Below are 16,209 nucleotides of genomic sequence, written 5' to 3'. Positions count from 1 at the left end.
ATTTCACGTATCAACACCGAACGGCCACAAAAACAATTGTACCACAAGTCTGCTGCAATGTATAACTGCAAAAACCAGGCTACCTTCACATGACATGCACATACGCATAGATGACCTGGGGGTACCAGGCTACCTTCACATGACATGCACATCCACAGAGATGACCTGGGGGTACCAGGCTACCTTCACATGACATGCACATCCACAGAGATTACCTGGGGGGTACCAGGCTACCTTCACATGACATGCACATCCACAGAGATGACCTGGGGGTACCAGGCTACCTTCACATGACATGCACATACACATAGATGACCTGGAGGGTACCAGGCTACCTTCACATGACATGCACATCCACAGAGATGACCTGGAGGGTACCAGGCTACCTTCACATGACATGCACATCCACAGAGTTGTAACCAATGATGGCTACAGGGAGGGTTGACCAATGATGGCTACAGGGAGGGTTGACCAATGATGGCAACAGGGAGGGTTGACTAATGATGGAACGACGGTTGGGTGAGGCAATGGGGGCTAGGATTGCACAATTCCACAGGTTTTCCGGAAATCCTCCAATTTCCTGCTTATTCCCTCCTGGAAGATATTGGAATGTTGCAACCCTAACGGCAGCTATGGAGGTGACGGCATGGATAGTTACAAGGACGGTTGAACGGTGATGAAACAAGGACGAAGTGATGGAATGGGTGATACCATGATGGCTATGGGGGTGATGGATGATCCCATAAATGCTATGGGGTTGATGGATGATCCCATGGGGGCGAGGTCTTTACCTGTAGATTGGGGGGAGGGCGTGGGAGGGTGCCTCCGCACCTTCTCTCCTCCTCCAGAGCGCGAGTCAGACGCTCAAACTGACGCTCCTGCTCCCTCACGGAGGCCAGGAGAGAGGCTGCACTCTCACACTGCTCCATTCACACTGAGTAGAGAGGACAGGACAGGGTTCAACCACATAGCACCACACTGAGTAGAGGACAGGGTTAAACCACCTAGCACCACACTGAGTAGAGAGGACAGGACAGGGTTCAACCACATAGCACCACACTGAGTAGAAGTTAGGACAGGGTTCAACCACCTAGCACCACACTGAGTAGAAGTTAGGACAGGGTTCAAACACCTAGCACCACACTGAGTAGAAGTTAGGACAGGGTTCAACCACCTAGCACCACACTGAGTAGAAGTTAGGACAGGGTTCAACCACCTAGCACCACACTGAGTAGAAGTTAGGACAGGGTTCAAACACCTAGCACCACACTGAGTAGAGGGGACAGGACAGGGTTCAACCACCTAGCACCACACTGAGTAGACGACAGGGTTCAACCACCTAGCACCACACTGAGTAGAGACGACAGGGTTCAACCACCTAGCACCACACTGAGTAGAGACGACAGGGTTCAACCACCTAGCACCACACTGAGTAGAGACGACAGGACATGGTTCAACCACCTAGCACCACACTGAGTAGAGACGACAGGACATGGTTCAACCACCTAGCACCACACTGAGTAGAGGGGACAGGGTTCAACCACCTAGCACCACACTGAGTAGAGGGGACAGGACAGGGTTCAACCACCTAGCACCACACTGAGTAGAGACGACAGGGTTAAATCACCTAGCACCACACAAAGAGGAAGGACAGAGTTAACCTGACACACACAGAATAAACCGTTTTTAAACAACATTCCATACTCCGTTATATTCACACACACAGAGAGAGAGAGAGAGAGAGACACAGACAGAGACAGTTAACCCACAAACACACATTACAGTGATGCTGTACAGAGAAGCAGCAGGAAGCCAGGATGCTAATCACCTCCACACTTCGAGATGAACAGCATGAGAGAGAGGGGAGGATGAGAAGGAGAGAGAGGGAGGATAGGAGGGAGGTTGAGGAGAAACAGGAAAGAGAAGAACGGGAGAGGAGAAGAGGAGGAAGAGGGAGAAGCAGAAGGAAATAAGTTGAGTTACAATAGGAGTGTGATGACTGGGGGGGAGAATCACATGTTCTTAGGGAAGGGCTGTGGCAGGTGGTGCTCGTTAGCACCTCTTGTCTTCCACAGAGGCAGGTGAGAGCGAGATAAAGAGAGGAGAGAATGAGAAACGGAGCGAGAGAGAGAGAGCACACCACGGGTTCTAGAAGTCTATTTCTGGGCCCAGAGTTTACACCCATCAGCTCCTGGCTGAGCCCAAAACAGAACCAGAAACTAGAACGACAGTAAACGACAGAACAGACCTTAAAGACACTGTGTTATATTCATACTATGAAGGTTGAAATAACACTGAAAATCATAATGCCCTTTTAGTGTAAGAGCTGTTAGAAGACTGCCTGGAACTTCAGCCTGTTTTGGTGGGATGTAGTTTGTTAATAGACCAATAAAAAAACACTCTGCCAATAAGAGCTAATTTTGAGTTTCCTCACTCAGACCACTCCCAGGCAAGCCCCACTCCCAGGCAAGCCCCACTCCCAGGCAAGCCCCACTCCCAGGCAAGCCCCACTCCCAGGCAAGCCCCACTCCCAGGCAAGCCCCACTCCCAGGCAAGCCCCACTCCCAGGCAAGCCCCACTCCCAGGCAAGCCCCACTCCCAGGCAGCCCAGCTACAAGCTATTTTTTTGTGATTGACCATTTTAATGGAAAATAATCACAGCAAGGTACTTAATTGTTACCCACAAATGATTTCATATTGAGAAAAACAGCTGCATTGGACCTTTAGACGTATTAGAGGATTCAGAACAGGAAACTTACTGAACCAAACGTATTAGAGGATTCAGAACAGGAAACTTACTGAACCAAACGTAGCTAGAGGATTCAGAACAGGAAACTTACTGAACCAAACGTAGCTAGAGGATTCAGAACAGGAAACTTACTGAACCAAACGTATTAGAGGATTCAGAACAGGAAACTTACTGAACCAAACGTATTAGAGGATTCAGAACAGGAAACTTACTGAACCAAACGTAGCTAGAGGATTCAGAACAGGAAACTTACTGAACCAAACGTAGCTAGAGGATTCAGAACAGGAAACTTACTGAACCAAACGTAGCTAGAGGATTCAGAACAGGAAACTTACTGAACCAAACATAGCTAGAGGATTCAGAACAGGAAACTTACTGAACCAAACGTAGCTAGAGGATTCAGAACAGGAAAATTGGACTAACTGAACCAAACATAAACCGACAGAGATTAACTTCCTGGTCAAGTCTTGGGAAAAAAAAAATATTTTTTTTTTTAATTAAAAAGGAAAAGGAATGTGGGCCTGAAATCATTTCACTACTCAAATAGTATCATGAATCTGTCAGATATCCGGATAGTCAAAATACCTGTTTTTAACCTGAGCTCTTCTGCACGAGGGAGGCTGGCACGCTATGGCTGCTGACGCGGATGGGCAGGTTAGTAACTTAGGAGAAGGGAGCGAGCAGACGGAGGAAGAGGAGAGACACCAAGGCAACTCAGCTACAGCCAAGACTAGCTAACTGGTAGCAGTCACAATGTTATTCATCATCATACAACGTATCATCATGGAAGGCCCTGTCTTGGATAGAGTAGCCTAGAGAAGAGCCAGCTTTCCACAGTCTTGGATAGAGTAGCCTCGAGAAGAGCCAGCTTTACACTGTCTTGGATAGAGTAGCCTAGAGAAGAGCCAGCTTTACACTGTCTTGGATAGAGTAGCCTAGAGAAGAGCCAGCTTTACACTGTCTTGGATAGAGTAGCCTAGAGAAGAGCCAGCTTTACACTGTCTTGGATAGAGTAGCCTAGAGAAGAGCCAGCTTTACACTGTCTTGGATAGAGTAGCCTAGAGAAGAGCCAGCTTTACACTGTCTTGGATAGAGTAGCCTAGAGAAGAGCCAGCTTTACACTGTCTTGGATAGAGTAGCCTAGAGAAGAGCCAGCTTTACACTGTCTTGGATAGAGTAGCCTAGAGAAGAGCCAGCTTTACACTGTCTTGGATAGAGTAGCCTAGAGAAGAGCCAGCTTTACACTGTCTTGGATAGAGTAGCCTAGAGAAGAGCCAGCTTTACACAGTCTTGGATAGAGTAGCCTCGAGAAGAGCCAGCACAGTCTTGGATAGAGTAGCCTGGAAGAGCCAGCTTAGTCTTGGATAGAGTAGCCTAGAGAAGAGCCAGCTTTACACTGTCTTGGATAGAGTAGCCTCGAGAAGAGCTTTACACTGTCTTGGATAGAGTAGCCTAGAGAAGAGCCAGCTTTACACTGTCTTGGATAGAGTAGCCTCAGAGAAGAGCCAGCTTTACACTGTCTTGGATAGAGTAGCCTAGAGAAGAGCCAGCTTTACACTGTCTTGGATAGAGTAGCCTAGAGAAGAGCCAGCTTTACACTGTCTTGGATAGAGTAGCCTAGAGAAGAGCCAGCTTTACACTGTCAGGATAGAGTAGCTTTACACAGTCTTGGATAGAGTAGCCTCGAGAAGAGCCAGCTTTACACTGTCTTGGATAGAGTAGCCTAGAGAAGAGCCAGCTTTACACTGTCTTGGATAGAGTAGCCTAGAGAAGAGCCAGCTTTACACTGTCTTGGATAGCTTTACAGAGCCAGCTTTACACTGTCTTGGATAGAGTAGCCTCGAGAAGAGCCAGCTTTACACAGTCTTGGATAGAGTAGCCTCGAGAAGAGCCAGCTTTACACAGTCTTGGATAGAGTAGCCTCGAGAAGAGCCAGCTTTACACAGTCTTGGATAGAGTAGCCTCGAGAAGAGCCAGCTTTACACTGACTATACAAAACATTAGGAACACATAGAGTTGAACCCCCCCCCACATACACAATCCATGTCTCAAGGCTTCTTTAAGCCGTCTCCTCCCCTTCATCTACACTGACTGCATCAGATTTAACAAGTGACATCAATAAGGGGATCATCACTTTCACGGGGATTCACCTGGTCAGTTTGTCATGGAAAGAGGTGTTCTTAATGTTTGGTACACCCAGTGTAAAAACTACCCAACATTGAAAAGAGTTTGTTTAATTAAACTAAGAATTTGAAATGTCATGGTATATTCTTGTATGTAACAATGTCACATGGATGTTAAAATGTAAATTAGAAAAAGTTTTTGTTCATGTTAAAATAAACCCCCCCCCCCCCAAAAAAAACTCTAAATGTCATACTCACAAAAGTATTTAAATCCTAACGTCCGTTTGGCTATTGGAATAACCGTTGACACACCTAGTTCAAAACATAACCGATTCAGAACCACATTAGTCTACATGGAATCAGATCCTTGTTGAGCTGTAGTCATACCGGAGGACCAGCCATCCAAATCATTCCCCCTTAAATCCTGTCTCGTCAGCCACTGGCCGGATTCATTACTGTACAGTAGCAACCCCCCACCCAGTCTGCAGCGGTCTGTGGTGAGTGGATGAACAAAGACAAGTGTATTACAGTAGGTCTGGTATCTGGTCATGGTGACATGAGCTTTATCCTTGAAAACTAAAAACAGAACATCAAGTTTCAGTGAACTTGCTTAATCTCTTCACCCTCCCCTTCTCTTTCCGCTTGACACAAACTGTCTCTCCCCCTCTCTCTCTCACACACACACCTCCGTCACACATTCCAACGGGAGTTCTGGCATGTCACATCCTGCCTCAGCTGTTCAGGTTGTGTTTGTGGCTAATCCTTCACTTTTTCATTTATCCACTCATCCGTCCCTCTCAGCCCTGGAGTGGTTGCAAGGGCAAGGGGCCTTTCTTTCCATTCCTCTAATGATTTCACATCTCTAATCAAATGTTATTAGTCACGTACACATGTTTTGCTGATGTTATCGCGGGTGCAGCGTAATGCTTATGTTTCTATCAGCGACAGTGCAATAATACAGAACACAACACACTAATCCCAAAAATAAGAAATATAAGAACTAGAAAGAATGATAAAAGTTGGCCTCATTTATCAGCAAACATATTTTCAAGGTACCTCTAAAGCAGGCTAACGCATTTAAATTGGGCTCATGGGTTTACACTGACAGGGACAAAACACACTTAACAAGACAGGTTCAGATGGGTAGCCTTGTACCACATACAGGCCTCAAATGTCCCAGTGGCATCGACGACCCCCTGGTGTGGCCGCAACACCCCCGAAAATCCATGCCTTGCAGCCAGTGTCCGTTGTGCCCTTGGGCTGAATATAATCATTAGAATTCCCTTCTCCCGGCTGTCAGCCGCCGTGCTCCAAAGCACCTCTCACTCACATTGCTCTCTCAGATATCTCAATTGTTATTAGCCAACGCCAGTCTCATGACCTGGTCCTTCTCCCAGACATCTCAGCTCTGAAGTAGGCTGGGAGTGAAGGACACGTCAGGGATGCCACTGGCTCTGAAGTAGGCTGGGAGTGAAGGACACGTCAGGGATGCTACGGTGTTCCTCCTCCTCCTCCTCCTCCTCCCAGACATCTCAGCTCTGAAGTAGGCTGGGAGTGAAGGACACGTCAGGGATGCTACGGTGTTCCTCCTCCTCCTTCTCCCAGACATCTCAGCTCTGAAGTAGGCTGGGAGTGAAGGACACGTCAGGGATGCTACGGTGTTCCTCCTCCTCCTCCTCCCCCCCAGACATCTCAGCTCTGAAGTAGGCTGGGAGTGAAGGACACGTCAGGGATGCTACGGTGTTCCTCCTCCTCCTCCTTCTCCTCCCAGACATCTCAGCTCTGAAGTAGGCTGGGAGTGAAGGACACGTCAGGGATGCTACGGTGTTCCTCCTCCTCCTCCTCCCAGACATCTCAGCTCTGAAGTAGGCTGGGAGGAGAGGGGATGCTACGGTGTTCCTCCTCCTCCTTCTCCTCCCAGACACGTCAGGGATGCTACGGTGTTCCTCCTCCTCCTTCTCCCAGACATCTCAGCTCTGAAGTAGGCTGGGAGTGAAGGACACGTCAGGGATGCCACGGTGTTCCTCCTCCTCCCATTCTGAGGATGTTAGAACCCCTGTCCACATTCACCTTCATCAGACATCAGGATGAGTAACAAACAGCAAAAGTACTAGCCTGTCAATTTACTGTCCCCAATAGTCCAAAAAGTTGACCTATTCTATTGGTCAGATTGTCATTCTGTGCGAGACATAACTATCCCAAACAGATAGCCTAATAACTTATTTACTCACATTATACGTTACAAATTCCAATGAGCGGGAAAACACCGTTCTCCAAAGCACACCGAATAGTTTCACATGACAGAGATGAAAATATCCTTTAAAAATTAAGAGGGAAGATCTAAAGATTCCACAATTAGCATTGGTTGTTAAAAAGATTGGCTGCTTGATAATGAAAGTTGAGAACATGAGAAATACTGATATCACATGTACAGAAGTATTCAGAACCTTTACTCCATACTTATAGTTAAAGCACCTTTGGCAGTGATTACAGCATTGAGTTTTCTTGGGTAGGACGCCTCAAGCTTAGCACACCTGTATTTGGGGAATTTCTCCCATTCTTCTCTGCAGATCCTCAAGCTCTGTCAGGATGGATGGGGAGCGTTGCGGCACAGCTTTTTTCAGGTCTCCAGACCTGAAATTCCAGAAATTCCCCAAATACAGGTGTGCTAAGCTTGAGGTGTCATACAAAAAAAAAACTCAATGCTGTAATCACTGCCAAAGGTGCTTTAACTATAAGTAAGACATTTTTATAAAGACATTTTCGATCAGATTCATGTCTGGGCCACTTCACAACATTGGTTCGATTGGGTTCAGTCCGGGCTCTGGCTGGACATTCAAAGACTTGTCCCTAAAGCCACTCCTGTGTTGTCTTGGCTGTGTACTTAGGGTCATTGTCCTGTTGCAAGGTGAACCTTCACCCCAGTCTGAGGTCCTGAGCACTCTGGAGCAGGTTTTCATCAAGGATCTCTGTACTTTGCTCCGTTCAGGTTTCCCTCAATCCTGACTAGTCTCCGTGCTGCTGAAAACCATCCCCACAGCATGATGCTGCCACCACCATGCTTCATCATAGGGTTGGTACCAGGTTTCCTCCAGAAGTGACGCTTGGCGTTCAGGTCAAAGAGTTGGAATCTTGGTTTCATCAGACCAGAGAATCTTGTTTCTCATGGTCTGAGAAACTCCAAGCAGGCTGTCATGTGCCTTTTACTGAGGAGTGGCTTCCGTCTGGCCACTCTACCATAGAGGCCTGATTGGTTGAGTGCTGTAGAGATGGTTGTCCTTCTGGAAGGTTCTCCCATCTGCACAGAGGAACTCTGGAGCTCTGTCAGAGTGACTATTGGGTTCTTGGTCACCTTGCTGACCAAGGCCATTCTCCCCTAATTGTTCAGTTTGGCTGGGTGTCCAACTGAAGGAAGAGTCTTGGTGGTTCCAAACTTCTTCCATTTAAGAATGGAGGCCAATATGTTCTTAGGGACCTCCAATGCTGCAGAAATGTTTTGGTACCCTTCCCCGTGCCTCGATATACAATCCTGTTGTCTCGGTGCTCTACGGACAATTCCTTTGACCTCCATGGTTTGGTTTTTGCTCTGACATGCACTGTCAACTATCGGACCTTATATAGACAGGTGTGTGCCTTTCCAAATCATGTCCAATCAATTGAATTTACCACAAGTGGACTCCAATCACGTTGAAGAAACATCTCAAGGATGATCAATGGAAACAGGATACACCTGAGCTCAATTTCAAGTCTCAGAGCAAAGGGTCTGAATACTTATGTAAATAATGTATTTCTGTATTCTATATTTTTTGTTGTTGCAAAACTGTCTAAAAACAGTTTTCACTTTGTCATTATGGGGTATTGTGTGTAGGTTGCTGAAGATTGTTGTTATTTTATACATTTTAGAATAAGGCTGTAACGTAACGAAGTGTGTGTGTATGTATGTAGAGTGAACAAAAACGCAACATAAAGTGTTGGTCCCATGTTTCATAAGCTGAAATAAAAGACAGCAGAAACCTTCCATAAGCACAAAAAGCTTATTAATCAAAAGAAATGTACATCTCTGTTAGTGAACATTTCTCCTTTGCCAAAATAATCCATCCACCTGACAGGTGTCACATATCAAGAAGCTGATTAAACAGCATGATCATTACACAGGTGCACCTTGTGCTGGGGGCACTAAAAGGCCACTAAAATGTGCCGTTTTGTCACAACACATTGCCACAGATGTCTCAGGTTTTGAGGGAGTGTGCAATTGGCATGCAAACTGCAGGATTGTCCATCAGAGCTGTTTCCAGAGAATCTAATGTTCATGACACAAACTATTTGCACCCGCTTGTTGCGAGGAAAGAAAATGTTGCTGGTTTAAAGCTTATTTTCTGCAATTATTCACATTTTGTCATTGGGTGCAGAGAACATTGTTATATAGCTAATTTACTTGCAATTCTATACATTTTACCACCATGTCTAATGTCTATTCATGTGGTATTTAAATGACTCAAAATCTATGTGCTAAAAAACAGATGACATGGACTAGTTATAAATAGCTCTTTGAGGTATGCAATGACTGACATGACCTGATGATGTACTACCCAATATCGAAATTTCACCTTGTGCATTCTACTATTACAACTTTTAAGAGTAAGTTGGAAGCCTGACTGAGTTTTTTTTTTTTTTTTTTAACACTGCCCTGGCAGATTGAACACATTTTGAAGCCAAATGGCCATGCCCCTAAAATCATGTGCCAGATTTCTAGGATTCTAGGGCTGCGTTCAGACAGGCAGGCCAATTCTGATGTTTTTCCCACTAATTGGTCTTTTGGCCAATCACATCCGATCAGATTGGTCAACGGACCAATTATTGGAGATAAAAAATATCTGAATTGGGCTGCCTGCCTAAACACAGCCTTAGACTGTGTTATGAGACACAGAGACAGCAGCTGTTCAGAGACCAGAGGTGAGACACCAGTGATATGAGGCTCTGTCATCCTCAATGTGCTGCATGTAATTTGACCTCACTCAGCATGCCAGGTAGGGTTCTAGGATATTTCTATCAGCTGTTGAAAGAGACTGAAGGTGACCAGTTGGCTAGGATTCTAGGTTCTTTCTAGACAATCAGCTGTTGAAAGAGACTGAAGGTGACCAGTTGGCTAGGATTCTAGGTTCTTTCTAGACTATCAGCTGTTGAAAGAGACTGAAGGTGACCAGTTGGCTAGGATTCTAGGTTCTTTCTAGGCTGTTGAAAGAGACTTCTTGGCTAGGATTCTTTCTAGACTATCAGCTGTTGAAAGACTGAAGGTGACCAGTTGGCTAGGATTCAGTGATCAGTTGACTAGGATTCTAGGTTCTTTCTAGACTATCAGCTGTTGAAAGACTGAAGGCGACACCAGTGATCAGTTGACTAGGATTCTAGATTCTTTGTAGTGTGTTCTAAGACACACACGACAGCTATTGAAACAGACAGCAGTGATATCAGGCTCAGTCACCTTAAAGGCTGTTGAATGAGACAGCAGAGATATCACGCCGAGTCAACCTAAAGATTTGCTTGCCGCCGTGTATGGCTGTACTGTGGTGTTGTGTTTCTGTGTTATATTACGTTACTTACAGGCTGTGGAAATCATTTCCCATTTCAAGGAGAACAAAGTTCTAGCCTATAGGCTGTAGGCATATATGGAGATCTCTGAGCATCAGGCTTCATCACCATAATGCTGATGTTTCTAACAAGTCCAGTCCAGCGCAGGCCTTAAGTGCAGGTGGGGCCATCGTTAGCCCCTCCATTATTAAAGCAGTTAGCCCAGTGGTGAATCCTGTGTGTCCACTGATGGGATAGCATGGGTATTAGACAGCCATTTACTGCTCCCGACCCTACACAGTTCTCACACACAAAACTAACCCACCAATGTGCATGATGCATTCTCAGTCAACACATGCATGTAGGATTGTAGGTAAATACCACTAACTACTCTAGATCAATGCCAACAGCATACCACCCTGTATCCCAATGCTGGCTTGCCCCTGAAGCTAAGCAGGGTTAGTCCTGGTCAGTCCCTGGATGGGAGACAAGACGCTGTTGGAAGTGGTGTTGGAGGGCCAGTAGGAGGCACTCTTTCCTCTGGTCTAAAATAAAATATCCCAATTCCCCAGGGCAGTGATTGGAGACATTGCCCTGTGTAGGGTGCAGGCTTGTGGACGGGACGTTAAACGTGTGTCCTGACTCTCTGTGGTCACTAAAGATCTCATGGTAATTGTCGTAAGGGGTGTTAACCCCAGTGTCCTGGCTAAATTCCAAATCTGACCCCTCATCACCATCACTGCCACCTAATAATCCCCAGCTTCCAATTGGCTTATTCACCCTCTCTCCAGGCTGTTGCTGTAAATGAGAACGTGTTCTCAGTCAACTTACCTGGTAAAATATGAGTTAAAAAAATAAACCACATCTGAAAAAAATATTATAAAAAACATTTTCGAAAAAAAGAGTCTCAGCGTGACCAGTTAAATCTCCAGATACAAAAGTCCTCAATCAGTAGCAGTTAGCTTCCACTGACATGAGGCCTGATCGGTAAGTTTCCATACTACATGGAAATAATAGTTTTATAGTGATTGGGTAATAATATGCAAGGACCACACTAGAGGTCGACCAATTATGATTTTTCAACTCCGATACTGATACCGATTATTGGAGGACCAAAAAAGTACAACAATACTGAATGAACACTTATTAAACTTAATATAATACATCAATAAAATCAATTTAGCCTCAAATAAATAATGAAACATGTTCATTTTGGTTTAAATAATGCAAAAGCAAAGTGTTGGAGAAGAAAGTAAAAGTGCAATATGTGCTATGTAAGAAAGCTAACGTTTCAGTTCGTTGCTCGGAACATGAGAACATATGACAGCTGGTGGTTTCTTTTAATTAACATGAGTCTTCAATTTTAGGTTGTAGTTATTATAGGACTATTTCCCTCTATACCATTTGTATTTCCTTAACCTTTGACTATTAGATGTTCTTATAGGCACTTTAGTATTGCCAGTGTAACAGTATAGCTTCCATCCCTCTCCACGCTCCTCCCTGGGCTCGAACCAGCAACACAACGACAACAGCCACCATCGAAGCAGCGTTACCCATGCAGAGTAAGGGAAACAACCACCCCAAGGATCAGAGTGAGTGACGTTTGAAATGCTATTAGCGCGCGCTAACTAGCTAGCCATTTCACGTCTGTTACACCAGCCTCATCTCAGGAGTTGATAGGCTTGAAATCATAAACAGCGCAATGCTTGACGCACAACGAAGAGCTGCTGGCAAAACGCACTAAAGTCCTGTTTGAATGAATGTTTATGCGCCTGCTTCTGCCTACCACCGCTCAGTCAGATACTTAATGCTTGTATGCTCAGTCAGATTATATGCAACGCAGGACACGCTAGATAATATCATCAACCATGTGTAGTTAACTAGTGATTATGATTGATTGTTTTTTATATGATAAGTTTAATGCTAGCTAGCAACTTATCCTGGCTTACTACATTCGCGTAAAGGCAGTCTCCTTGTGGAGTGCAACGAGACAGGCAGGTCGTTATTGCGTTGGACTAGTTAATTGTAAGGTTGCAAGATTGGACCCTCGAGCTGACAAGGGTCAAATCTGTCGTTCTGCCCCTGAAAGAGGCAGTTAACCCACCGTTCTTAGGTCGTCATTGAAAATAAGAATGTGTTCTTAACTGACTTGCCTAGTTAAATAAAAAGGTCTAAAAATAATAATAATAATAATTTTTTCAAAACGCAAATCGGCGCCCAAAAATACCGATTTCCGATTGTTATGAAAACTTGAAATTAGCCCTAATTAATCGGCCATTCCGATTAATCGGTCGACCTCTAGACCACACACAAACTTGATTCCCCAGTGTTTTACTGAGTGCCATCGCTGCTGTGTGGTAAAGTCTTGTGGTCTGGTCCCTGTACTGGTGCTCCTGACTCAGACACATTTGAATGGCTGACGACAGAGACGGGCAGTTGGTGTGTGTGTTTTAACCTTGGCCTCAGTCCAAACACCACCAGTGCCAGTCCTAGACTTCTGCCTATGTAACTCTCCCCGCAGGCAAACTAAATACTAGCCAGAGTATGGTGGCCTCTGACACGGACACACAGTAGAGGCACATTGAGCAGTGCAAGACAGACTTTCCAAGTAACAGTAAAAAGTTAGCCATGTTAATTCTTTGACTGGGGAAAAGGGAGTCAGATACACAGCAGTGTGATGTCATGCTCAATCAAATATATGGAGGGAAGAGAATGTGAAATGGCCACACCCGTTGTTTACATACAGGTAGAGTGGAGTCATGCACAACCAGTAAAGGTGACCAGGAAATGAAATGGCTGACATGTTCACTCTGAAAACCACTGGCAAAGTATTGTATTTCTTTTAACACCAAGTTAACAGATCAAATATAAACACATCTCAGGTGTAGCGCCAAACCCAGGAAGATGCATATACAGTACAAGCAGACGTGTGTCTGGGCCACACCCATAGCGTGACTTGAAAGGCTGTCGTTAAAGAGGATCATAAATGATACTCCTGGCATAAAAATCACCGCCTGTGTGCTGGAGCTAGGCTACTACATTGCTAGGCTACTACATTGCTAGGCTACTACATTGCTAGGCTACTACATTGCTAGGCTACTACATTGCTAGGCTACTACATTGCTAGGCTACTACATTGCTAGGCTACTACATTGCTAGGCTACTACATTGCTAGGCTACTACATTGCTAGGCTACTACATTGCTAGGCTACTACATTGCTAGGCTACTACATTGCTAGGCTACTACATTGCTAGGCTACAACTCTCAAGTATGAACTCAACGACAGAGTCATCTCACAAATTACATTTGAGGGTAAAAATGAGACGTGTTCAATTTGGCGAAGGGGTGAAGTAACCTACTACTACTGAAAAGAGAGCATGTACTAACGCGTTCCCTCTCCTTCTCCCAAATTTCAACTGGTCAATTTTGACGGCATGTGTATGTACGGTGCTCTTTTTGATCAATAGATACTGGTGGTGAGGAGCGACAAACCATGGAACTGTAGCATACAATATAAAGCAGAACAAACCAATGCATGGCCCTGGTCACGTCTGTGTGCAAATGAAATAACCACGCCTGACTCTACCCCACCCATTGGCAGGTAGCCTAGCAGATAGGAGTGTTGGGCCAGAAACCAAAAGGTTGCTGGTCCAAATCCCGAGCCGACCAGATGAAAAATATGCCAATGTGCCCTCGAGCAAGGCACTTCACCCTGATTGCTCTTGTAAGACACTCTGGATAAGAGATTCTGCTAAATGACTATGTAAACCCATCCTATTCCAAAACGTGGCCAAGATCCACAAAACAGGTTCTTCTCTTCCTCTCCCGCCCCCCTTTCTATCTTGCTCTCATTGTGAATATATCAAAGAAATCCAAGACAGAGGGAGCCACCCCTTCATAACAGAAAAGGAGAAGAAAAAAACACGGATGGCGTTGGACAATTATTACTGTACACAGCCGTGTAATGTTACAGGAGTCGTTAGTACACTTTGCAGCTGGTTCACGACTTCAACACATACACCTCGATATATCCCATCCTTTCCACAGGCTATTTCTTACGAAGAAATCTTGGCAAATATGACAGGAGATAAAGTGTAGTACAGAGCAAACACTTCCTAAACAATGTAACGTGAGTTAGTTACCTTGGCTAGTCGAGAACAACTTCTCACTAGAGTCATTAACGCCACACCACTGCTACACATTAACAGCATGACAGGGGGGGGACCTATGATAAAATGATTAACGTGGACTTTGACTCATATATTTCGTGAGCGGCCCAACGTCCGTGTATCTGGTAGCTTTGACCTATCCACTACAGTGTGGCCAACTTACTGTCTGTGAAGTACATGGAACTTAACATCCATAAAATGCTTGTTAGGTAGACGATTGTGTCAACTTACATTTACATTTAAGTCATTTAGCAGACGCTCTTATCCAGAGCGACTTACAAATTGGTGCATTCAATTGCTAGTTGGGTAACGTTAACTAGTTGGGTAACGTTAACTAGTTGGGTAACGTTAACTAGTTGGTTGTAACGTTAACCAGTTGGGTAACGTTAACCAGTTGGGTAACGTTAACTAGTTGGGTAACGTTAACCAGTTGGGTAACGTTAACTAGTTGGGTAACGTTAACTAGTTGGGTAACGTTAACTAGTTGGTTGGGTAACGTTAACTAGTTGGGTAACGTTAACTAGGTGACAAACGTTAGTTTCTGCTCGCAAACCAGCCAACGAGCTAACTAACGTAGCAAGCTAACGACGATTGTTTTACGCTAAAATGTTAGCTTATTAACAGCTAACTGAGCAAGTCGCTATTATTGGACAGCAGTGCAAAACAAATACAGCCGAATACAGTAGCTATATTATAGCTAAGCTACCAATTCACTAACTGTAGACATCTAACGTTAGCTAAGCAAACTACAACACCGCTAGCGACCGCTTGCTAACTAGCAAAACGTTAACTATTTTTTTTTTTTAGACACTTAGCTCAAATGATTGAAAAACAATGTACTGAATTACCAATTTCGGGTGGTTCTTGTTGTTGTTGTTTTCATGCAAAGTCCCCCAGACGTTGTTTGAACAGGGATCCGGGCCCGTAGAAACAGACTCAGGTTTCCAACTGCTGCTGTTACAACTCCGAATTTCCCCTATTCAGCGAATAACTTTACCTAGATTACACACACATGGGTAAACTAACGCTGAAAGTGACTAGTTTTAGCCCCCCCCTTGACTGTGTACTCTTTTTAGGACCAATCTAGAATAGATAATAGGTATGTTCCTCGGCGTGTTCACTGCTCTTCCTTCCCGACAGTTTTCCTATGTTTCCTTCCCTGAGTGCGAGGTGACGAGCCCACACACAGGACAGGGGTTGGGTTCTTTACCGTAATTACCATGTGTTGCGCATTACCCCCAACACCAGCATGCGTTGTAAAGTAAGGTGGTTTATTTGATTTTATAAAATACAATACACACGAATCAAAGTTTTAGTTTCTGAATCAAATTTTATGTTTTCTGTAACATCAATGACCTTTTATTTACCAGATAGGTCAATCAATGAATAAAGTCAAAGATTTCAGGATATTTTTTTTTATCTAGGCAAGTCAGTTAAGAACAAACGACTTATTTTCAATTACGGCCTAGGAACACTGGGTCAACTGTCTGTTCAGGGACAGAATGCCAGATTTGTACCTTGTCAGCTCAGGGATTTGAACTTGCAACCTTTCAGTTGCTAGTCCACTGCTCTAACCACTAGGCTACCCTGCCACCCCAA

The 16,209-nt window shown here is 44.7% G+C and overlaps 1 protein-coding gene across 6 annotated transcripts in view; it reads right to left on the bottom strand.

Moving 5' to 3' along the window:
• The window catches only part of ctnnd1 (catenin (cadherin-associated protein), delta 1), a 58,898-nt gene extending 43,113 nt beyond the window's left edge, over positions 1–15,785 (bottom strand). For 4 of the 6 annotated variants that reach the window (XM_046336398.1, XM_046336396.1, XM_046336399.1 and 1 more), the window contains exons 1-2: positions 15,459–15,785; positions 792–934 (exon numbers count right to left, since the gene is read on the bottom strand). In XM_046336398.1, the coding sequence (XP_046192354.1) occupies positions 792–929 (138 nt within the window). In that variant the 5' untranslated portion in view covers positions 930–934; positions 15,459–15,785. The remainder of the gene's footprint in view (positions 1–791; positions 935–15,458) is intronic. The other 2 variants (XM_046336402.1, XM_046336400.1) reach the window with 1 other exon arrangement.
• Between the last annotated feature and the right edge of the window lie 424 nt (positions 15,786–16,209).

Source organism: Oncorhynchus gorbuscha, unplaced genomic scaffold (genome assembly GCF_021184085.1).
Source record: "Oncorhynchus gorbuscha isolate QuinsamMale2020 ecotype Even-year unplaced genomic scaffold, OgorEven_v1.0 Un_scaffold_1038, whole genome shotgun sequence".
Classification (NCBI taxonomy): Eukaryota; Metazoa; Chordata; class Actinopteri; order Salmoniformes; family Salmonidae; genus Oncorhynchus; species Oncorhynchus gorbuscha.
The sequence above is the reverse complement of the archived record's forward strand: the minus strand, read 5'-3'. Positions and strand labels throughout refer to the sequence as shown.